General features: G+C 44.3%; 1 protein-coding gene across 1 annotated transcript in view; it reads right to left on the bottom strand.

Annotated features, from left to right (window-relative positions):
• Positions 1-5,542: 5,542 nt before the first annotated feature.
• TRPM6 (transient receptor potential cation channel subfamily M member 6) overlaps positions 5,543-24,531 on the bottom strand; it is a 140,732-nt gene continuing 121,743 nt past the window's right edge. Inside the window, exons 34-37 of the mRNA XM_053300488.1 lie at positions 21,531-21,736; positions 17,883-17,934; positions 8,361-8,467; positions 5,543-6,117 (exon numbers count right to left, since the gene is read on the bottom strand). Of these exons, the coding sequence (XP_053156463.1) occupies positions 5,981-6,117; positions 8,361-8,467; positions 17,883-17,934; positions 21,531-21,736 (502 nt within the window). The 3' untranslated portion in view covers positions 5,543-5,980. The remainder of the gene's footprint in view (positions 6,118-8,360; positions 8,468-17,882; positions 17,935-21,530; positions 21,737-24,531) is intronic.

Genomic DNA, 24,531 nt, shown 5'->3' with positions numbered 1-24,531 from the left:
CTTACATATACCTCAAAGCAAGACAAAAATACACACGCTTTCATTATGTGTCACTGTAGACTCAAGCCAATGTTGTGCAGTGAAATGCAAGAGGTTCTGAACCTTAGGTTTAGAGCACTGAAAAATGCAAACGCGCTCTTGTGCTAATACTCAGACTGGTGCAATTGCACTTCAGTGATGCAACTTAGGAAATAGTGTAAGGAGTTGTGTAACCCAGACATAAAAGGAGCACCCACACTGGCAGTAGTTCAGGGAGGCTAGGGCTGTAATCAGAGTCCTAAGAGAAAGACTCTGGACCTCAGCTCCCCATAGTGGTTAGAGTGCTGGACTAGGACCAGGGAGACCTGAGTTCAAATCCCCATTCAGCCATGATACTTGCTGGGTGACTCTGGGCCAGTGATTTCTCGCTCAGCCTAACCTACTTTACAGAGTTGTTGTGAGGAGAAACTTAAGTATGTAGTACACTGCTCTGGGCTCCTTGGAGGAAGAGCAGGATAGAAATGTAATAAATAAATAAATAAATAAATAAATAAATAAATTCAGCAGGCTGGCAATGACCTAATGTCAACAGAAATGTGATTTCACCATTTTTGGTATTTAGAGAAGAGAGTGGCAGAGAGGGGTGTTCCCTCACTCCAAATTTCCTTCAGCAACCCCTGCCCCAACTTATGGTTCCAGTCACATCTTTAGTGTTGTGAATAGGCCATTGGAATACCAGAAGGAAGCCTTCTGGGGGACTATCTATCTACTGTAGGCCTGTACAACATAAGGCCTGGGGGCCGTATCCTTCCCGCAGGGACTACTTTACTGGCCCCCAGGTATCCTGCAGCAACACAGGAGCTGGAATTTGTCTTATAGCACCATCTTGTGCATGCTTTCTCGGAAATATGTTCCATGGTGCACCCAGTGAGACTTACTCCCATGTAGCATGGGATTGCAGCCAGAAAGCAACAGTGATTTAGGGAGAGGAGAGGATTTGGCAGAGAGGGGTGTTCCCTCACCCCAAATCCCTCACTCTCAATTTGAAGCCTACTCTGGGAAGAGCAGGAGCAGCTTCAGGAGGTTAGCAAGCTTTTCTAATCAACAACATCTAGCCATTTCCCCCTTTAAACTAACTAACAGGAGGAATGGAGATTTTATGGGGCTGGTTTCTCCTTAAGGGATAAGTCCTAGTCTCTGTGTGTGTTATTTGCCAGGGATAACAAACTCCTGTGTCTCAGTTTGTCCCTGCCTGGAGGAGATAGAGTCAGCTAGGGCTGGGGGAGGCCCCACATTCCTTTGAGACACATCCTCTTTGTCAGTTTGAAGCCTACTCTGAGAAGAGCAGGAGCAGTTTCAGGAGGTGAGCAAGTTTTTTAAATCAACAACATCTAACCTTTCTCCCCTTTAAACTAACTATCAGGAGAAGGGGAGATTTTGAGGGGCTGGTTTCTCTTTAAGGGATAAGTCCTAGTTTGTGGGTGTGTTATTTGCCAGGGTTGGCATAGTCTCTCCTTGTGTTATTTGCCAGGGCTAGCAAACTCCTGTGTTTTAGTTTGTCCCTGCCTGGAGGGAATGGAGTCAGCTAGGGCTGGGGGAGGCCCCACATTCTCCTTTGAGACACATCCTGTGTCTCAGTTTGAGGCCTACTCTCTACATAAGAGGTGTAGGCCCCAAAGCATAGCAAACAGGGATAGTAAACAGGACATTGGAATTTTGTGGGAATTTAGTGGGAAGTGTGCAGGGGAGCCTAGAACAAGCCCCTGTGATTACAAGGAGCCTGGGGGAGAAGATAAGTACAAATCCCTCCTTCATATTCTTGAGAAAGGCTGTTTGGACAGTTAAATAGCTGACTATTACAGCTGAGACCTATCCTTCTAATGAACTATCTCTAAATACTGTAAACAACCAGCAAAACCAGTATGAAGCTAGAAAGCCAGCAGGAGAGAGAGACTTCCCAGTGTATTGCACAGAGTGTCGTATGTATGACTATTTGCTCCATGGGCAGAAGTCATGGGTGTGTGCTCGGTGCAAGGAAATACTGGCTCTTAGGGAACAAGTTCGGTCTAAGGAAGAGGGAAATGCTCCTTTAGAAGGGACCACTTCCATGGATGATGAGCCCATATCCTCTTGCACAGGGGATATTCCTCCGGGGGGTGGGGGCCTCCTTGTTGTGGGCAATTCAATCAGAGGTACAGAGAGATGGGTTTGTGGCCCACGTGTTGACCGCACGGTGATTTGCCTGCCTGGTGCAAAGGTTGCGGACATCACACAGCATCTGTGTGAGGCTGTTAGGCAGTTCTGGAGAGGAGGCAGCAGTTGTGGTGCACGTCAGCACCAACGATGTGGAGAAATGTAGTTGGGAGGTCCTGGAAGCCAAATTTAGGCTGATAGGTAGCATTCTGAAGTCCAGGACCCCCGAGGTAGCATTCTCAGAAATGCTACCTGTTCCACGCGCAGGTACAGTGAGACAGGCAGAGCTGAGGGGTTTCAATGCGTGGATGAGACGTTGGTGCCAGTAGGAGGGGTTTAGATTTGTTAGGCACTGGGATACATTTTAGGGAAAGCAAGGCCTGTACAAAAGGGATAGGCTGCACTTGAACCAAGATGGAACCAGACTGCTGGTGTTTAAAATAAAAATGGTTGCAGAGCAGCTTTTAAAATGATGCTTGGGGAATAGCCGACGGGAGCTGGACAGCATCTGGTTCAGTAAATGCCATCTTTTAAAGTGCGAGGGTGCAGAGGATTCAGATAAAACAGAAGGGGACAGAGCAGAACCACATAAAGAGCCAACAGAAGCTGTGCCAGCTGGTTAAAGATTCAAAAGAAATATACCAGTCACCAGGGAAGATATTCAGCATATACTGTAGGTGCTTATATGCCAGTGCCAGAAGCCTCTGAGCCAAGATAGGTGAGCCAACCTCCTTGATAAAATATATAACTTCTCCCTACAATCAGACTCTGTACCGGAGGACTGGAAAGGAGCAAATGTAACACCGATTTTCAAAAAGGGATCCAGGGGCAATCCAGGAAATTACAGGGCAGTTAGTTTAACGTCTGTTCCAGGCAAATTGATGGAAAGCATCCACAAGGATAAAATTGTAAAGCACATAGAAGAACAGGCCCTCCTGGGAGAGAACCAGCATGGCTTCTGCAAAGGTAAATCTTGCGGGTTGAACCCGTTCAGTTTGACGATTCAGGATTGAACCGAACCATCCCCTGTACGGTCCAACCCTGGACCAAACACCCCCTGACTCTTCGGGGGGGGGAGTCACAGACTTTAAAAAAAATAAACAAAATTTGTTGTTACTTACCCCCTTTGGGCTGGTTGTTGGAGGTGGAGGTGTGTGTATCCGTGTAGGTTCCCTTCCCCACTGCCGGCCTCCCTTGCAGCCCAAACTGGCCCATTCGGCCAGCTCAGGCCTTCCCCCTCTGGCACGGTGGCCATTTTGGAGGCTGCCACTCCTGCTCAATTGGCCTCTGCATGCAGGATTGGCAGCCTACCTTGGGCTGCAAGGAAGGCCGTTGGGGGAACCTCCGTGGAATACCCCCCCCCCCGCCTGCTGCCTTCAACAACTCCCCCGAAGGGATATGTAACAAAAAAAGTTTTTATTTTTTAAAAAAAATGTTCGCGAAACCCACCCACCCCCCAGCTGAACTGAACCAGGGTGGTTCAAGGGGATGTTGGTCAGAACTGTCCCGGACTGGTTCGAGACTGGTCCGGACTTGAACCGAACCATCCGGTTCCTTGCACACCCTTATTTGGCATTTGTTTGGGGCTGACATACGCTCCAGGGGCCCCACTGATTGAGCAGGGACAGGACCTATTTTCTGGACAATATCCTTAGTGGGTCCCATGACAGAATGAATAGATCCACAAGTAACTAATGATATTTTTAACTTTAATGTAATAATGCGCTAAAACACCTATATTGGGCAGCAGTATAGTATTGGCCCCTGCATGCCAAATTATGAATGGTTCTGGCCAGGGCATTTGAGTTGTGCAATCCTGATCTAGTGCAAAGAAATGATAGACAGGGAATGGTTAAGGACACACTTCACTTTTCTGCTCTAAATTCCCGAAGCAGAAGCTGGTATTAAAAGATGGCATTTAACCAGCATAAAGATCTTAGCTTCTGTTTATTCCTAGCAACTAAAATAACATGGTTGAATAAACAGAAACATCATATTCTCTCCACATATAGGCATTAGATGAGTGAGGTTTGGGAAACCAAGACTGTATACAAATTTATCTGCCAAGTACCTTTAGGCAACACTCAAGGAAATCAACAATCATTCCTTAACACTCCTACCTTATTAGAAGGTCTTTGGGTTTTTTTAACCTAACCTTATAGTGTAATTCTTGAAGAAAAGGCAAATACTGCATCACAATGAAAAAGTATTTCTCTGTTTTGAGTAGTTGTATTTCCAGTCTGTATTCATCTTAAGATTCTTTAAAAACAAAAAACAAAAAACCAACAACAACCAAAAACACCCCACAAAAACCCTATTGTTACACATCAATCCTTACAGCATTAGGCTTAATGCTCTTGCAGATATTAACCTTATGTTCACATGTGAGTCTGTGGCTTATTTTAATATTAATTATTTTCTTTCATTTGAAATAATGTCATTGGTTGACATCTTGAGAGCACAGAAGACCAATGCGTGAAACTTGACTCAGTGGGGTGGAGAAGCATGTGTGGTGGTGTAGAGACTTTGCTAAGTTAGATAAAGGTAAAGTGTGCTGTCGAGTGTCCTGGCAACCACAGAGCCCTGTGTTAGGAAACCAGAAATGACACATGGCAGTTTGGAAGTCTCCTCTCGGAGATAGCTACAGGTATGTAACTCTCATGTTACTACTTCACTAATCTTCAAGCAAGGATATGACTCACAAAATGTGTGTGTGAGTGTGAGGATGAGTGTGTGTGTCTGTGTGTGCACGCACACACACATATGAAAGAAACACACTAGAGAGGTGCACGAAATAGAATTTGCATTTTGTTTCAAGCTTGAAATAAAACACAGATGGCCGAAACGTTTCATCAAAATAGTGGTCGACCCGGTTGTTTTGACATAACAAAACTCAATACATTTCAAGTATTTCAACTGTAGGGAACAATGGGGAAATTTGAAACACCCCTTTGTTCCCCATGGGTAGCTCCTATGGACACCAAAATGGGTTGGGTGGTAGGGCATGATGGGTGCTACCTAACACCCAACCCACAAAAGAAATGGGCAAGGAGGCGATTTTAAACAATTCTTTCACCTTATCCCCAAACCCCCATTGGATCAGAAGCCAGTGCCAGAAAACCAATCTGCCAGGGAAAAACTGGCCTCTAAAATGGTACTTGAAATGTTTTGAATCAAAACGGGGTTGTTTTGTTCCGAGCTTGAAACAGCCTCTTTATTTAAAGGGTGTTTGGTTTCGAGCTGGAGACACTTGAAACAGCCTGTTTCGAGTCAAAATATTTTGTACATCACACACACACACACACACACACACACACACACACACCAGGAGGGAACCAGGATGGTTTGTTGTGGTCTCTTAACAGATTTGGATTGATATTGCCTCCACCTGCTCCCCTCCCAACAAAAAAGTTCAAAAAGGGATGGGCAGAGAATCAAGCAGCTCTTCCTAGGAGAATGACAATTTTTAAAAAAATCCATTCATTTTGTTACAGTTCCTCTCCATTACTTTATTCTCAGTCACATTTTAAAAAGAAATAAATTGAATTACTATTACAGACATCCCAGTGACTTTAATGAATAATCTCAGAGTAAATCCATAGAAACAAAAGTACACTGAAGTCAATAACTCAGGAGGTTCTTTTTCAATAGTCTGCTAAGCATTTGTTCATGCACTCACAAGCATATAAATGGCTTTCATTTTCTCAGCATTCAAATAGAAGGGGATGTACTTCTAGTTTATCCCTTCAGCCAAATACACACTATGGAATTGTTCCAATGGCTAGACCCTGTCTGCCCATCCCTTGCATCACAATCTGCTATTATATTCCAATGGTTCATCTTTGCCATTGTTAAGATCTTCATCTCCTGACGCTGCCACTGCTTCTGTGTCACCTTCAAAAGCTGGATTTTGCCTCCCAGGCGTGTAGTCATTTCTTTTCAAATCTATGGAGAAAACAGTGAACTACTCAGAATGCAAGTGCTTAGTATACAGCAGTGGCACTGGCTGCTGGTGAGGGCGGGGGGGGGGGGGTGAGAGGTACCTTTAAAAGTCCTTACTTGCAATCCTGCCGGCACCTGCAAGCCACAGGGAGCAGCGGTGCTGTGCATGCACAGTGGCCAACCTACATAGTGGCTATTCATCAAGTAGGGCTGTGCAGCCTGGCTAATCATTGACCAGAACCGTGACTGCACAAAAGCTTATAAGGTCTTGGAAATGATACCAGTGGACCAAAAAAAAAAAAAAAAAGAGCTCGCTCGTTCTCACTCTCGCTCTCGCTCTCTCACACACACCCCTTCATCTATTCAAATTAGTTTTATTCAGAAATATAAGTGTAATAATAAATTGGACAATACAACTCCACAATCTGTACCTTCACTATATATACAATAAATAGCATATAATGGGAGTCCTGGGTCTCCAAGGGAATTAATAAACTTCTATATCCAATTTGTACAATGAACTGTTCCTCATGGAGGTTGTACCGTTAAAATGTCCTTTTGGGGACTTCTTAGATTTTATAATACAAGGATGTTCCATATATATTTGTGATGGTGTTTATTTTTACCCTGGATTATATACTTAATTAATGTTTATATGAGTTTTGTTTGGGCTATTTGTTTGACTATGTGGTCTTTACATAATTTTTATTCAGGGTATTTTTATGGTCATATGCTATTTGTTGTCTATACAGTCAAGGTACAGATTGTGGATCTATGTTGTTCAGTTTATTATTACACTTAGAGCCTCTTCTCACAAGGTTAAGGGGGTGGCTCAGTCCCTTAACCTCATTTTTAAGGGTGGCTAGTTAGGCAGGTTTGTTGCCGGGGTGCTGCCGGGATCGTCCCGATCCTGGCGGTTCACATGCACATGCAAAACCGGACTGGGCTCCCTTAACTCAGTTTTGCATGCGCATGTGAATAGCCTCTTATATTTCTGATTAAAACTAGTTTGAATAGATGAAGGAATATTGGGGGAGGGGGGCTCTTTTTGTCATTAACTGATCAATAATCTTGGACCGGCCCATGTAGTTCTACCTGACAAACAGGCAGCCTGCATGCAGTGTGGCTCTCACTAACATCAGGGCAGGACAGCATGGGGGAGAGAGGCACAACCAGGACCACCAGGAACCAGAGGCAATTGCATGTCCTTTGGCACCCCCCGGGCTCATTAGGATGAGCCGCTACTGGCTGCCCTCACAGAGCATTCGGAAGCTTCAGCAAGTGCAGAATGTGGCAGCCAGTCTGCTGAACCACATAACACTGGTTTTGTGGCAACTACAGTGGCTGCTGAAGTGTTTCTGACTTTTAAAGTTATGGTTATGACCTTTACAGCCCTAAATGGCCCAGTCCCAAAGTATTTTAAGAACCATCTATTGTGCCTGTCCAGTCCCTGAGTTCAGCTGGGGAAGCCTTCAGGGGAGTTCGTCTGCATTGGAGGAACAGTTGGCAAGAATGTGGGAGAGGGTATTTTTCCTGAGCAGCCCCAATGCTTCATAACTGCACTGTAAACCATCCACTTTAAGGTACACATAGATGGGAAAATATGTGGACAATTCCTTTCTCTGCCTTGCTCTCTTTTCAGCCTACCATGTCTGTGCACATAACATCTGGAGGTGCAAATATTTTAGCAACAGCATAAGGCAAGTGTAATCACTGCAGGACAACATGATTTCTGTTCCTAACACATCAAACATTTCAAAGAAGAGGATATTTAGAAGCACTATTTATGGGTTGAGAGAAAAACAAATTATGCTGAGATGGATAATCTACTACTCTTAATGGGAGGTTTTTGCTCCTTACTGCAGCAGTAGAAATTGCTGCTTTAGTCACTCCACTAGAATCTTGTCTAAGATTCTGTTTGGAGAAGGGAAATAATTCAATGTGTAATGATATATGGTATTTTCAAGAGCTTACCAGAAGGGAAATACAGAGCAAGGAATGCTGCCTATATGTGTTGGCACTCTGCAGTATTCCAAAGACATATGGAAAGCCCTTAAATAAACAGCTTTCTAGAGTTCTTTGCTGCCAGGAGATTTTTAACTCTCAATTGGGAGATCGGAAGCTAGGCAGAGAAAAGAATTTGAGAAACCCAAGTGCGTACAAGTCACCATCCATCCTAGATGCAGGGACAAGTTGTTCTTAGTAGGGCTTTGTTCAGAAACACACAAAGCTTTTCTAGTGCATACCAGGGAGTCTGAGTTTTCGGCAACAAGAGTTACAACGATGCTTTGAAATGAAGTGTTTGATGGCTTCCTCCCCAAGGTTTGCCGGTCCAAATGCCATCCCTCTAGATCTGGAAGACATGACAGAGTACTAATGAATTTGTAACCTGTGTTTTGATCTATTACCCAAAATATTGCAAAGCCTCCAAACATTACATCAGTAGTGTTGCAGATAAATTACTCATACGCTATAAGTGATTGAACAGGAAGCCAACATTAACTGGGAAACAAAAGTTTGATATTTATTACTAACTAAAACATAGGCTAAGAAAACTATAAACAGACTAACAGTCTCTTATGCAGAGAGAGGGAGAATCTCTCAGTTTGAAATTCAAGACAGCAAGCAGGGGCATAGCAAGGTTGGAGTGGGCCCAGAGATGAGATTTTAAAATGCCCCCCCTCAAAGTCCAGAGCCTCCGCACACCCCAGGCCCCCAAGGATTTAAGTCTGATATTTCAAAATAAGTATGCCGCCTGGAAATACATTTCACTAATACACACGCGCACACTTCACAATATATAGTGATAAACATTGAATACTATATAATTGTGCTACTTTTAATGCCTACAACACACTAGAAACACTAATTATTAAAATGGGTCCTTCACTGCAGATTAGCAAAGGAGACTTTCAACCATGCAGGGTGAGCCTATGTATGTTTTCTCGTAATTCTGAACAAATTCATTAAAAGGGAGCCATGTGACATGTCTCTGGGGGGCCCCTGGAGGCAGCAGGCCCCGAGGCAACCTTGCCCAATTATAGTTACACCCCTGACAGCAAGTGAGGAGGAGATCAGCAAACACAGTGACTCCAAACCCAAGCAAGTACACACAGTTTGATATACACAAGCATGCCCCACATAGAGAACTGAGACAATGTCCATTGCAAAATCCCAACAAGTAGTACTTGGTTAGTTTGTTCATACTGTGTACTACTGTGTCAGCTCTCCTCTACTACAAGACCATCAAAGTCAGTTCAGCAGCCTGGCAAGCCATAAGAGAATCAGAGCTGGAGGAAGCCTTGCAGATCATCTACTAGTCCAATGTGCAGCTCAGTTCAGGAAATCCAGAGCTAGGGCACCCCCAGCTGATGGCTATCCAGTAGCAGCTTGAAGGCCTCTGCTTGATCACTGAAGATCAATGACTCGAGAGAAGAGCTGCCATTTTTCTTAAATGAAGTTGCAAATTGTGTGCCTTAAATATGGAATACATACATTAGCAGACGTCATCCAACATTTCTGATGTGTTTCTGAGAACTAGGGAAGTCAACTACCCCTGCTTGAAATCAGATTCGCCTAAGGCTAACCAGGATAATATTCCACACACAGCCTGCTACTAGTGGCATTCCTAGACATCTGCTCTTAAATGCAATAGTGCTGGCTTCTGCTGCAGCATGCAGCTTGTCTCGCTCACGTGAGCCACCCAGACCTATCTCCCTGCAGTTCACCAATATGCACAGTATGTGTATGGTCCAGACTGTGTAAACCAATTAGGAATGGATACTGGTAGATGGGTGTATGTCAAACCAAAAAACCCCTCTCTGGTAGAATAATGTTTTGTGAAAAGTGTGGGTCTGAACGCCTAGCAGAAGATGTCTGCTGTTCTTCCTCTCTCATCCAATGAATCAAACATTAACTGAATTCTTTCTATGCTCAAAGTAGGAGGAGGAGAATTTACTGAAATATGTTTAGAGATGATTCCCTAGGCAGTCTCCTATCTAAGAACAACCCATGGGGCCATCCTTAGAGAGTAGGGACCCATGGGGCCATCCAAAGTGCAGGGGCCCCCTTCCAGCGAATGTTAATGACGGTAACAAATGTGTGGGGCTGCTAGTGGTCGCCCAGCTTGCTCTGCCCACCCTGCCCTCACGACAGCCCTGGTGAGCCTGGCCCAAGCCCATTTAGCTTCTGAGATCAGATATGTTCAGGCTCCCCTTTAGGTCAGTGTGGTCACAGGGCAACAAAGATGTCCCCATAAGGACATGCAACCTGTACAAACATTTCCTTTGTTCGTAAAGCAATACAGGGCAAACTAAATGTGACATTTATCACAACACTGGCTCTTGCGTGTCCATTTCTGAAACTGTAAATAGCAGCTGGACAGGACTGAAGCAAGAGGGGGAGCTTTCTTCAGTCCTTTGCCCCCATTACATTCCTCACTTAAATGGCCCCCTGTGGCTGCTCTTTTCCTTGAGAAATAAGCTGCAGTTGGCACAAATGACAGATTCCTTCCAGGAGCAGTTTGGAGGGTGAGCTACAGCAGGATCATGGCCCAGGACAAAGGTTAACAGAAACCTTCCCTCCATCACAGGGGCATAGCCACCTTTGGCTGACCGGGTTCAAAGAACCCGGGCCGCTACCCCTCAGGGTGTCCCCGTGAGTCCCAGTTCGGGAGTTAAATGGTCCGTGCTGCCTATGGCAGGGAGAGCTGCTCCTGGCCACCCTGCAAAGGCAGCGCTGGCCTGGATCTAACTCCCGAAGGGGGCCACGTCACCTGTTCAGAAGCTAGACCCCTCCCGCAGTGTGACGTCAAGTGGGGGCATGGCTAACCGCTTGCATCTGATGCAATACATAGGGGGCAGGGCGAGGGGGGCAGTTGCGGCCAGACACGGGCCGCCGCTGGCCTCCCTCCGCTAGTGCTCCATCCTACCATGGGGCCGGTCCTGATTGGGCTCCCAACCGTTGCTACTGATAGTTTAGAAATAAATATGTGAGGTCGGATGTTGTGAGTCATGTCACACCTAGTTTGGTCATGTCTGTGGTTATTTCATCACAACCGGATTGGTCCAGCCTGTGAGCCTGCCCTTCCTCCACAGAGTTCAGAAGCACCAGGGTCCACCCATTTTATCCTGTGAGGCGGATAGTGACCAGCTTCAGGTCCTCCCATGACTTCTTTATGGCTGAGTGGAAATTTCAACCAGGCTCTTCCCCATTCTAGTCCAAAACTCTAAGCACTCACCACACTGGCTCTTATTTCAATAGCTACTGAATATTATATATTGTTTCAAGAAATACAGTAATATAGATTCTAGGCAGGACCTAGAAGCACAATAACCACAATCAAATCACTGTACACCATACTGTATTTATCAGCATTTCCACTGTTTATCTTTCTGCAATTTGACATTCTCTGGGCAACACAGCCATGCTAACAAAGAGAGCATTTGCAAATATGTTGCTAATGTATGTTCTACTCTCATCTACAATTAATACAGGATATGCCAGACATGCAGTATCACTGCTGAATAATTAGAGCAGACTTTAAATGTAAGTTTCTAAAATCAATGTTCATTAATTTTCGTATTGACCCACTATTATTCTTGAGAATGTAATTAACAATTTAATTAACACTCTAGATAACATGGAACAGGATGCACAAGACATGCGGCCCTAAGTAATGCATTGAAGCTCTATCACATGCCTTGCAAAAACAACACATTTTAAAAAGGAAAGACAGCAACTTTTCACTAACATTCTACTCATATAAGCATTGCTTCCAAAGAAAGAAGCAGCAAAAAAACCCCATGGAGGTACAAAATAGTTGCTATTATAATCTTTCAACCTTTGGTTGATATAAGGGTAAATAAGCTTTTGAGTTCTCTGACCGAAGATTTATGACCAGCCTGGAAATTAGTTCTTGTGCAGCTGAAGATCTCCCCTGGGTTACGTGTTAAGGCGTGATGCTCTGTTTGTAGACGAACTAATTGTCCAGACTATTTGTAAACTTTCAGGAGATACTGTGCATTAGAGAACCTAGCATGTTTGACTGAAACTTTACAAGCTTGGAGACTGGCAAAATTACTCCTCTCTGTGGATTTACTCAAGTGTAATTACCCAAATGTTTTTCTTAACTGATGCTTTGGGCAATTGGTTGAGCCTTATAAGAAAATTACTGCTAGAGAAGCATTATTTACTTATTGCTGTTAGCTGCATTTCCCCCACTCCTACAGCATGCCTACAGACGGTTGGAAGTAGAACACTGAACATGGACATTATGGGGTATTAGTCACTGACACTGGCCAACATTGCTTGCAGTGTAACGTGGGCTGTTCTGAGCGGCCCTTGCTACTGCGGGCTGCTAGGGAAGTGTCAGCAGTCTTGCGCAAGAGCGCAAATACACAAAAAGCATCTATACTTTGAGAGTACTCTTTATATTATTTCCAATGTACGTTAGTGGTGTGCATGGAACCAGAGCGTGCTGGTTCTAAGGTGGGGGGGGGATAACTTTAAGGACTGGGGAGGATGCACTCACCACCCTCCCGCTGCTCTCTTTAAAAACGGTCCGGCAGGGCAGCAGGGTACCTCTCGGCTGCCCCGTTGCCTCCTCAGACCGGATGTGACTGGAAGTACCCGGGGCACATGCACGCGTTGGGTGCGTGCACAAACGAGCGTGACGTGACGTGAGCACACACACACACAACATGCGCAAACGTGCCAGGTACTTCTGGTCACTTCCGGTCCAAAGAGGCAATGGGGCAGCAGGGAGCGACACTGCCGCCCCGCTGGACTGTTTTTAAAGAGAGTGCTGGTGGGGAAAACGCGGTTGCGGGGGTAAGTGCACCCTCCCCAGTCCTTAAAGTCCCCCCCTGCCTTCGAACCAGCCAAACCATTGATCTTTTGAACCTATTCAGGAGCCCGTAAAAGGGCCTCCGAATAGGTTTGTGCACATCCCTAATGTAAGGAGCGCTTTCAAAGTGCAGGTGCACTACTTAGATATTTGTATTCTTATACAAGATCGCCGGCACTTCCTGAGGAGCCTGCAGCCACACGAGTAGCTCAGAACTGCACATGTTACACTGCAGAACATGTGGACCACTGGCTATAATCAACCAGCACTACACTTTTGTTACCAGAACTAACACCAAGTATGTAGGCCTTGATCCTTTCAGTGTCAGGGCAAAGAAACAGAGTAAAGAAACACAGAGATGGGTGTATAGGGCATGTGCAGGCAGCTTTTCCTTTACTGCTGAATAACCCAAACTATCGTGCAAACATTTCTAGTTGGGGTTACAACATTCAGGAAAGTTTGAACTTCAGCACTTTTCATTTTCAAAACTAAGCACTGATTGTCATCACACTTATGGGACTGGCTTCTTGGATCCTGAATACCTTTGGTTTCAGGATCTCTTTTTGGAAACTTTCTTTGGTTTGCACAAGAAGCAGAGTCTGTGGCTGATATTCTGAATTTACTGTGACAGAAGATATGGATCAAATTGGGTCTGCTTGCTTCCTGTTCATCCTTTGGCACACTGGCCAAAACGAAGGCTGCCAAATTTCCAAGATTGGCCTGGAGATTGATGCTGGTTCGTGGTCACTACTGAAATAAATCCTGTCAATATTAATGGTTCGAAACTATAAAAAAATATTAGGAGGGAAATCTCCAGAAATGACTTCAATAAAAGGCTCTTTGATGTCAACAAAGATGTTAGAAAAGCTCGGGACCGATCTTAAACTTTTACACATTGGGTACCCTTCCCAAAACCTCTAATCTTCCGTCTTTGAATTAGTACAAAATAAACTTCAGAAACAGTTAAAGAAATTATATTGCATCAGCAACAGGAACTAGGAGGTTAGGTAATGGCATTTATAACATTTTCAAGGCAATCAGTAGGATGCATAAAAGAGTCATTAAAGATAAAGGTACGACGCTCTCACATACAAATGACCTTTAAAATATGCCTGGGAATAAAGGTCTAAAGCAACAAAATAGTGATGATAATTATTGTAACCATTAGTATTAAAGTATGCAATGGGCCCATCAACCAGTCACAAGTCACCCATCCTCCTCTGGGTGTCTGAAAATAAAGCTCAAAGAAACCTATCTGTTGCCTGCAAGGGGCTTTGGAAGTAGGATGTGAGCTTTGGCCAGATTGTCTCCAAATGCAAGCCTAAAGGAGTACTTGATACTGCTAGTTTTCCTCTGTTGAGTGCATGTAGCGGGGGGTGGGGGGAGGCAAGACAGAACGCTTAAAAGACACTTCACCGCCCCTGTAAGGAGAATCTATCTGAAGTTATCACTAGGCACAGGCATACAAACCCCATCTGTGGTGCTGCTGCTGTCATATTCTCTCAGATCACCAAGTCAAAACAATGCTGTTTTTCTGTTAACAGGCCTGAAGAGCTGCTTCTCTAGCATATGAAAGTCAAGCTGTGTTTTCTCCTCTGTTATTTAGTTCTCGCTACTTTGTTGTAAAATGTAATATGGAATATATTACTATTTAGGAAAATGACAGAGAAAATAATGTAGGTGGGGTTTGTTTGTTTGTTTAATTCACCTATACAACTTGCAAAAGGGCCACTTTGAGGAGGGAGTGGGGAGCTGTGGCTCTCATCCACTGACCCCAACCTGGACTGCCACTAATCCGGTTTCTTCAGCCATCACTCCATCTATACACATCACCTATGTATAGATGCAACATGCTTACAGCTTGGTGCCAGCTGTACTCCTCGGTGCATCAACAGCGAATAAGGCAGAATATGCAGTCTGGATGATCGCAGTTAATTACCTGAATCCAAGACTAGGTTTTTTCCAAGTTCTTTGATGGCAGAAATTGGGGCCATTTTAAATTTGGAGCCTAATTCCTTTCAAGTAAATACAGGTTTATTTAAGCTGTATTTTTAAAGGGGGCCATCTTAAATTCAGAGTCATTTTCTATTTGGGTAAATATGGTATCTCCTGGTCAAATTGAACAACGCTACTCTGTTTTGTGTGACCTCTGGGTTAGTCCAGGAATCAACCTGGCTGAATGAAGCCAATTCTTTTGAACCAATAACATGTGCCGGCCAATGCTATGACTGAAGCATAGCTTAGATACAGCTTCATTCATAGGAATTGGAAGCTGCCTTATACCAAGTCAGACAGTAGCGGAGCCAGCCGAACGGCAGGCTGTGTTCCACCTCATCTGGTGGCCCCGCCAGTGACGCCCTGTGTGTATGACATCACGTGCACAGGGGTGTGGCTCGAGCGCTGGAGAGCCCCAAGCAAGCTTTCCCCCTCTCGTTGCTGGGAGAGGAAGGGAAATAAATGCTGTCAGGCAGCAAGGGCTGCCTGGAAATGAGAAGTGGAGGACTGGGATGGGCCTTCTGACAATTGGGCCACGCTCCTTTTACGTGTGATGTCACGTGCAATGGGGGCTTCAGCTGCCCTTTTCATTGGTGGCCTGGGTTCTTTGAACCCGTTTGCTCAATGGTGGCTCCGCCCCTGATGTCAGACCAGTATTGCCATCTAGCTAAGTACTATCTACACAATAGACAGTCTACACTGTCTGGCAGTGGCGATACCAGGGAGTGAACTTGGGATCTTCTGCATGAAAGCAGATGCTCTACCACTGAGTTACGGCCCCATCTCCTAAGGGGAATATCTTATAGCAGACAGTGCTCACATGTAGTCACCCATACATATGCAAACCAAGGAAAACCCTGTTTAGCAAAAGGGGACAATTCATGCTCCCTACCACAAGACCACCTCTTCTCCCTGAAGTTCTCTCTGCCCCCAGTTCTGGTGGACTCCTAAGAGTTTTGGGATCTGCAAGTCAGGGTCATGAACATGAAGGCATTTGGTGCTTAGTTTCAAAGAATAATGCCTTCCTGAGGCCTATTAACTGGAGCTTATGCAAGACCACTCTCTGCTGCCACACTCGGGGAGAGGGAACTGTGCACCCGGCCCCATCGATGGGCATGGGGCTGCCATTTTGTTTCCCCCAGCACGTGATGGTGGCCGGCCAATGGGATTGGGGGAGCTGCTGCATAAGCGGCTGACTCTCTTCGCACTTGCTCAGTTGCTCTGGGGCAAGGTACCCGCCTGCCAGTGTTCCCTCTAACAGGGATTCCCAGATGTTGTTGGCTACAACTCCCAGCATCCCCAGCTGCAATAGCTTTTGCTTGGGGGTTATGGGAGTTGAAGTGAACATCTGGGAACCCCTGTTAGAGAGAACACTGTTGCCTGCCCATCCTGTTTTAATGAGGGTTATTTGGTCACCTTTTGGGGGTCAAGTAGGAATATTTTTGGTCACACCTGATTGGCTTTGGGGTGGCCTTTTTTTGACCTACTTCTTATTGATTCTCCTGGTAGAGTTTCATTGTTTGGGATGCTCAGCCACTTTGCAGGTGAGTGAAGTTTGGGGTAGATTGTCTCGTATTGGTGTTTGACTGGAGGACCTATTAAGGCAGGTGGGAATCTGAGGAGCAGCCCTTGAAAGTTTTACATCCCTTGGACTGGCATCTGCCCCTACACGGAGGCTGGCTGGGCCCATCACAGTGTTTTGCAGCCTAGGTGGGGTGGGGCTGGCTGGCTTCCCCTCAGCAGGGATAAAACATCACGGTGGTGAGGATGTCTGAACCTGGAGCCAGGCTAAATCAACTCCCAGTCCTTCACCCTGCAGTGGGCAGTCCTCCTTATGAGGCTGCCCCACATGGGTGGTACCTGCACTCTATCTGGTATGTTCATTGTTGCAGGTTAATTGTTAATTAAATAATAAAAGTGGCCCTAGTTCTTCCAATCTTATGTGTCCTGTCGTTATTGGGGCCTGGGCGTGCAATACCATGCCTCACTCCCACGAACTGCCTTAAACTAGGATTCAAATCAGCGGTACTTAAGACTGGAGAATATATTTTAGTGTACTCCAAGATAAGCAGGCCCTGAGTAATCCTATAAGGTTGAGTATATCAAACTCAGCACCCTGAATTATAGCTATCAAACCAGAAACCAAGTCAGACCAGTCAGTGTAGGTAAACTGTTGGAGCTCCAGCTCCAGATGGCATTGACCTTTTGCACCAGTAAGCCTAATGACCACTAGGAGCATTGGGAGAAGAGAAGGTCAGTTAGGATCTCCTTCTCTTTCCTATTTATCTCTGCCTCTATGACCCCTCAATTGATAGAATGTACTCAGGAACTTCCTGGGAATGACTTCCTCCTCCCTCTCCCCAGAATGCTTCTAGCTCTGAACACCATGCTTCTATAGGTCTCTCTCTGACCACCATGTAGCCAGAAGTTAGATATAAGTCTTTTCCTATCATCATGTACTTCTAAATAAAGTAGATTAGTTTAACCTTGCATGAATCTCCATGCTTATCATTTACAAGCTGTTGCCCCAGGCTGAGACCCTGTTAACTTCTGCTGTAATGGGAGTGAGTCAGCTCCTGAAATACCCTGAGATATAAGTAATTACCCCCCAACATCCTCCCAATAGTCAAGATTTTTCAATAGAGAAGCATCTGCATCTGACATCTTCCATTCAATAGGGAAGCATCTGCATTCTAAAGTTTCTTCAGTGACCTTTAAGCCACAGGTACAGCATATTACAGTATTCTGTAATCAGTCAATTAAAAAGATACAAATAGGTCATGTAATGCTAACCAAAACACAAAAAATGGTCACTGTCAGCAATGTGTAAAAATATGCATATATGCGTCACAGCTAATATTGTATATTAATTGAATCACATGAAACATGTCACATTCTGTATGACAAAGTGACAGTAGATACTCACTGCTTATCTTCAGGTTTAATAACAGATGGGTCTGTAAGGCTTTCTCCAACACCTGCAGTTGTCAAATTTACAAAGTGTGTTAGAAGGTAATTGTCTTTTTTAAAAATCATTCATGAAATTATAACCACTGCAATTATTTTATGGTTATCTAATCTTTAGCTTTATAGAATATAAATGGAAAAGGCGGTATTACAACAATAAAATGCTTTCATCGCTGGCAAAGAAATGCTGCATGATCACCTCATTTTCAAGCTAATTCTTTTAGTTTTTCTTTTGATGAGAAGGCAAACAAATTTAAGGGCTTCCGCCCAAAGATGGATTTTTATTTTTTGTAGATTCAACAGACTGGAGTTCCCAACCTTGGATCCCCAGGTCTTGCTGAAGTACAACTCCCATCATTTCCTGCCACAATGGCTGAAAGCATGATGGGAGTTGTATTTCCAACAATATCTGGGAACCCAAGATTGGAAACCCTTGCAAGAGACAGCTAAAAACATATTTGAGTAGTGACTGCCTCATTCATCATTTTAGTGTCAGAGAAAAATAAGATCAAGAAATACACCCCTACAATGTAACATCCAGACTGCCCTGACAGGAATGGATCAATCCCTATCGGCTTACAGCTATATTTGGGCTTTGGAGCTTCCCTTCCATCAGGAGGTAGTGGCTACATTATGTGGGTCCTCATACTTAGCCTATGGATTAATCCAGGTTTGCCACACTGGATCATTAATGGCATTTGGTTGCATCTGGACTTTTATAAGTCCATTCGCAGGCATGTCTCAATGCTGAAGTTGTCAGAGGGATACATACATAACTCAGTGCAAGGCTGGACTTATCTCAGAAGCTAATCAGAGAATAGATCCCTTTGTACCCACTTCATAATGTACCTGCAACCTATTTGCTGAAATTCCAACCTGTCTCAATTGTGATTGGAAGACTCAAAAATGGAGATAGATAAATTATTTTGTGCATGCAAAATAAAAACTTATCCAGATTGTCACTGGAAGGGGAACAAACATTTTTAGCAAAGACAGTACCTCTGTTGTTGGGATATCAATTTTCCTAGCATTCAGCTGGTAATATTTGGTTGCTTGGAAAATATTATCCTGAGTCCTCTGGCCAGGACTTTCATTACTAACCCAACTGCCATATGGATGGCACTAAAGTCAATACTGTCTGTGAAGCTGCTGAGTGACACAGTTCCCTCCACCCTCCATATGCCATTTTTGTATTGTTCTTTAAAAAAAAATGCTGGATGGCACTGCCCCACTTTCCAGCTCCAGCATGGAAGCACTTATCTGGCAAGAGGATTTTATGGATTTTTAAGAGAGAAAAGGAAAACAGCTGTCCCATTCTGCCATGCAGTGCTTCTGAGCTGGTTGGAAGCTCCCTGCAACTTCCTCCAGGGTTGTGCACACAGCTTCCCCTGCAGAGCCCTTCTCTAAAGCAATGCCATCTTCCTCTCTGGATAACACCTGAAGTGCTTATGGTGCTATTAGCAACTTGCACATGTATTGTGCTAAGAAGAAAATATGGTTAGGCCACACACTGATCTGAATAAACCCTAAGAATGGCATGATCCGACACCTAAATTCTTAACATCAACCAAGTAAAAAGGTCTCCCCCCCTCCCCAATGAACATCATTCTACAGCTCTTCCATGGATCCGTGGTCAAAGACCTTCATATTCACTGAAGCTTTCGAAAGCCATCCACATTGCAATTTTAGATCATTGTCTAAAGATTTCCACATTCTTTAATGAATACATGTCTTTTACATTTTGAATGTGAAAATAACAACATGAGGAATGGGACTGGATGCTTTATTTTGCTTGACAAATACATCTTGGTGTAATTCAGGCCCTTTGAATGTACGGATGTCCATGAACCAAGGTTTGTGCACAGGTTCAGCACTGAACTGAGTCAGATGATGATGATGATGATGATGATGATGATGATGATGATTTCTATACCGCCCTTCCAAAAATGGCTCAGGGTGGTTTACACAGAGAATAAAAAATGGCTCCCTGTCCCCAAAAGGCTCACAATCTAAAAAGTAACATTACATAAGACACCAGCAACAGTCACTGGAAGTACTGTGCTGGGGTGGATAGGACCAGTTACTCTCCCCCTGCTAAATAAAGAGAATCACCACGTTAAAAGGTGCCTCTGTCAAGTTAGCAGGGACGGTTCAGACCTTAGATGAGGTCCGAACTAGTTCAGTGCCACCAGGCTGGGGGAGTGGTGAGCGGGATCTTTAAAAAGGAGGAGAACAAGTCCTTACCTACCCTCCACTGCCCCCTGCTGCTTCTTGCTGCAACCGGACTCCTCTCAAGAACCCATACATGGCGCCAGAACGCACATGGCATCTGCACATGCAAACACCACCATGCTGACCATGCAAATGTATGCCAGTGCTGCACGCAGGTTCCTGGGAGGAGCACCGCAGCAGGAGGAAGCTGCATGGGGTGGCAGAGAGCAGGTAAGGACCTGCTCTCCATCTTTTTAAAGATCCCACTCACCGCCCCCAGTGGCACCACGCCAAACCTGTGCACAAACCTCAGTTCATGCACATCCCTAAGTGAATTTGGTAAATAAATTAAGCCTAGTTAAACCACAGATAACAGACAATTATATTTAGATTACATTATCGGTGACTATTCATGCTCCTAGCACTGCCTAATATTTCTTTTAAAACATACTGTTCCTAGTGTGTGTCTAAAAGATCTGTAGTATGGCCAGGGGCTTCCTCGGATGGCTTCTGTGCCTGGAAAATGAATAAAGCGCATGGCATGGCATATAATTTCAATATTATATTGGTGACAGCTGCCTATATGTCTGCTCTGGTTCTTCAACCCCTCCCTCTCCTGGGTCTTTTAACCCAAGTTTACTAGTGGCGCAGCGGGAAAATGTTTGACTGACAAGCAGAAGGTTGCCGGTTTGAATCCCTGCTGGTGCTATATCGGGCATCGGCGATATAGGAAGATGCTGAAAGGCATCATCTCATACTGCGCTGGAGGACGCGATGGTAAACCCCTTCTGTATTCTACCCAGGAAAACCACAGGGAGTCGAAATCAACTTGACGGCACACTTTACTGTGATAGAAGATAGCAGCCGTGGTTCAAGAGAAGGTTAAGAGTTGAAGCCAAGCAGAATAATGGCAGCAGCTAGAAATACACAGCTGCACATTTCCCTAGAAGAAAAGTAGCTCATCACCCAAAAGTTGTGCACATCTCTTTAGAAGTCCTAAGATAATGAAAGAAGATATAGCTGCCCTGCCTCCACTAGACCCTTGGCCCGCCCTCCTTATCCTGTGTCCTCTAGCAAATGAGAATTGCCTCATAAAAGCAATGAAAGAGGATGGGCAAAAGGACCAGTGGAGAAGCAGAGCTGGGGGACACAATGACTTCATCCTCTCCCACTTTAAAGAGACTGAACCACCTCTGAGAGATGAGAACACTAGGGGGAGACTATGTAGGCTACACAAATGCCTGCCATCACTTTTTAAGTATATAATGCCATCTAGAGCAGCTGAAGTCACTAAAGCATCAAAACATTATAGCTTTCTCTAGCCCCTGCTTTTTCCTACATATTAAAAGGAGGCATCCCTGGGCTTCATAGTGTGGCATTATCGGTTTACACTCACCTTGCAAATCCAGTACAAGGAGCTCTCCCCGGGAATATTCATAGGTCCAGTGAGAAAAAGCCAGCATAATTTCTTCCAGCAAATTGCTAGGTGTGATCTCATCCCCATTGTTGTTATTGTACTTGCGAAACTCTCCCGTCATATATTTTTCTATTGTCAGCCACTGATTGGCTGAATGGCAATATATTAAGAAGACGTCCAGGAACCTGCCAGAAACATAATCATGCCATTTTAGGAGTCATCTGAATAATGACGGCCCTGTGCACCATACTATTAACAAACAGAGAGTACACTGCTCCCACTGAACATTTTCATCCAGCTCAGAATTCTCAAGAACATACCCTAGCATATTCCTGACCAAAGAGGTGCCACTTGGAATTTCAGAAACGCTGACCAATAATGAATCTGACATGAAATTAGAGGGGAGCCACCTACTATTTCACAGTATCCCTACATCTGATGGCCAAGTGGTATTTGCATATCTGGCAAATTTTTTAAAAAAGGTAAAGTTGCCACCTGTAGCAGTAGCTGAAGTTTAAAAACAGGTTAGAACTACTGTCATAGTAGTAAGTACTGTATGGGTAACAATCTGCTGAGTCCATTGCAAATCATAAACAAACTTCTATGAAACAAACACACAACCAGAAGCTATTGGCTCTCACAAAGCTAACAGCAGAGACCAGTTTTTGCAGCAATCAGCAGCTCCCTGTTACCTTAAACAAGTATAAACTCTTGCATGGCCTATTCAGTCTCTGTAGGAGCACATTCCACAAAGCGTTTTGTGCTGATGGATTCTCTTTGAGATGCTGCACACCCCAACTGAGACTATTGTTCACATGAATTAAAGAAGGGTGGTGTGGGACTTAGTTATGTACATGCACACATAGCTATGCACACATAGTCTTCATGAAATGGAATGATGTAGTATTTGTTAACTTCACCTATTTAATACAAAATGATAGATTAATGTAAATAACTTTTGTTTTCAAGGTGAAAGATTCACTTTGTAGGAAAGGATGGTATATGATATACCCCACAAACATTACAGTTAGATTCCTTGAAGTCAATTAAAACACTCCAGTTTATTTCAGTATGCTGTGGACTCTACATACGGCTATGGACCATTACATCATGGTTTTCATGGCATCACCGATGCATATATTTTATTATCCATAGTGGCGATATTCATAGTAGTTTTAAACTGTAATAGTTCTAAAGTTAGTATGTTGGCATCATAGCCATGGTCATGGCCATGAGAGGAGCCAGACAATAGCAACTTTATGATGTAGTCCTCCAAACAAGAGATGAACACTTTCAAAATCAGACAGCCTTATCCCTTCTAATAAAAATCAGGTTAAAACTCTTCTGAAATGGAAGACTGATTTTCACTTTGATAAAGGATTCAGATCTTTTTATGAGAGAAAGGCCAATGTTACTCTTCATACTCTATAAAACTGCTTGTAAAACAAATCGTAACATTTTATTTTAAGCACTCAGAACCAAGTTATGATCTCTTTCCTCAAATAAATGCAGGTGGATGGGGAAACTTGAAATAGAGCCACATGGGTGGGTCTTTAAATATACTTCCTTTATATGGCACAGAAAATTAATACATAAAACATGAAAGGATTTGGTCCTGCCACTATTGTAGCTGATTTGATCAGCTTGATCTCCAAACTGAACGGAGAGCTTTGCAAGACTTAATACCTGTGACAAGTCTGGCTGCAGCTACACAGCTGAGTTGAGAGCTGGAAGCAGCTACCATGTACAACTCTTCATTCAAGCAAGGGAAAATTTAAAGAGTCTGAAGGAAGAGTGTAAATTTCCCCCATAGGGTGGCCAAAAAACTTAGATGAGAGTCATGCCACACCTCTTGCTTTCATGGTGGTACACAATGACCACCCAGAGCAGCAATGTGATCCAATGACTTCATCTTTCCTGGCTGGTCACTAGAGACCACTGTGCAATTATGGCAGAACAAGTCAATTTTCCTAACTAGTTGCCCATTAAGAGTAAGAGTCTCCCTCATTTCTTTAGAAGCTATTATCAGATACGAGGAAGTTATTCTGACAAGCCTAATCCGAGGGAGCCTAGCCCACTCTCTGGAGCAATGGTGTCAACTTATGATCTGTGTGACAGAGACAGCAATGTTATACTTGTCAGAATGATAAGCAGCCTCCTGGACTTGGAGGTCCCCCAACACTCACATATGGCATCCTGGGACTTCCGGGGGATGAGCAGCCCCCCAATCCCTGCAGCCTGTACCGGCTCCGTGACGGAGCCAGTAGTTGTGTGGGCAGCTGATCCAGCCGCCCAGGGCTACATGTTCAGTTGTCTGTGGGGAGAGGAGGCTAAGCCAACTCTCCCCGCAAACCACCACTAGGTGCTTCACACTGCTCATGTGAAGCGCCTCAAAGAGTGGCAATGTTTGGAGAGCTACCTAAAAGTTTGCTGCCTTTCAAACTGTACTCTGATCCTCCACCTGATGTGGCACTTTCATCTTACTTCATAGCAGAGCCCAGTTTTGAGCTCCAATCCAAGAATGAGTGCTTGCAACGGAGGACTTTCACCTACCTTAGCACTGAAGCTGCCCCTCTCCCCCCAGCAAACCACGATCCAGTTTTCAAGGACAGGGAACTCAGAGGAATCTCTGAGTGTGCAGATGAAAACGAGCATTTGGATGAACTAGCTTAACATCTAATATGCATTGTAGGATCTCACAAAATTGGGGCAAATATTTCTTGGCTCCTCGTTCCTTCTTGTTTTCTTCCTAAGTGTGAATTTTCACCTTATAGTCTTCATGTTATAATTGCTCTTATCAGCTGATAGTCTGAACTTGCAAAACTGCTATCTTCAGCTATAGTATGCTTAATAATTGTAGTCATCGCTTGTTATTGCATTAGGCAATTAGCCAGCAATAGAACCCAACCTAGCATATGTTGGATGTCATTTAAAAGGAATGTGTCAATTCACACAGATTTACATAGACACAATTTCAATT

The sequence above is a fragment of the Hemicordylus capensis genome, chromosome 2, assembly GCF_027244095.1.
Source record: "Hemicordylus capensis ecotype Gifberg chromosome 2, rHemCap1.1.pri, whole genome shotgun sequence".
Lineage (NCBI taxonomy): Eukaryota > Metazoa > Chordata > Lepidosauria > Squamata > Cordylidae > Hemicordylus > Hemicordylus capensis.
Note: the sequence above shows the minus strand (reverse complement) of the source record. Positions and strands in the feature narration are given on the sequence as shown.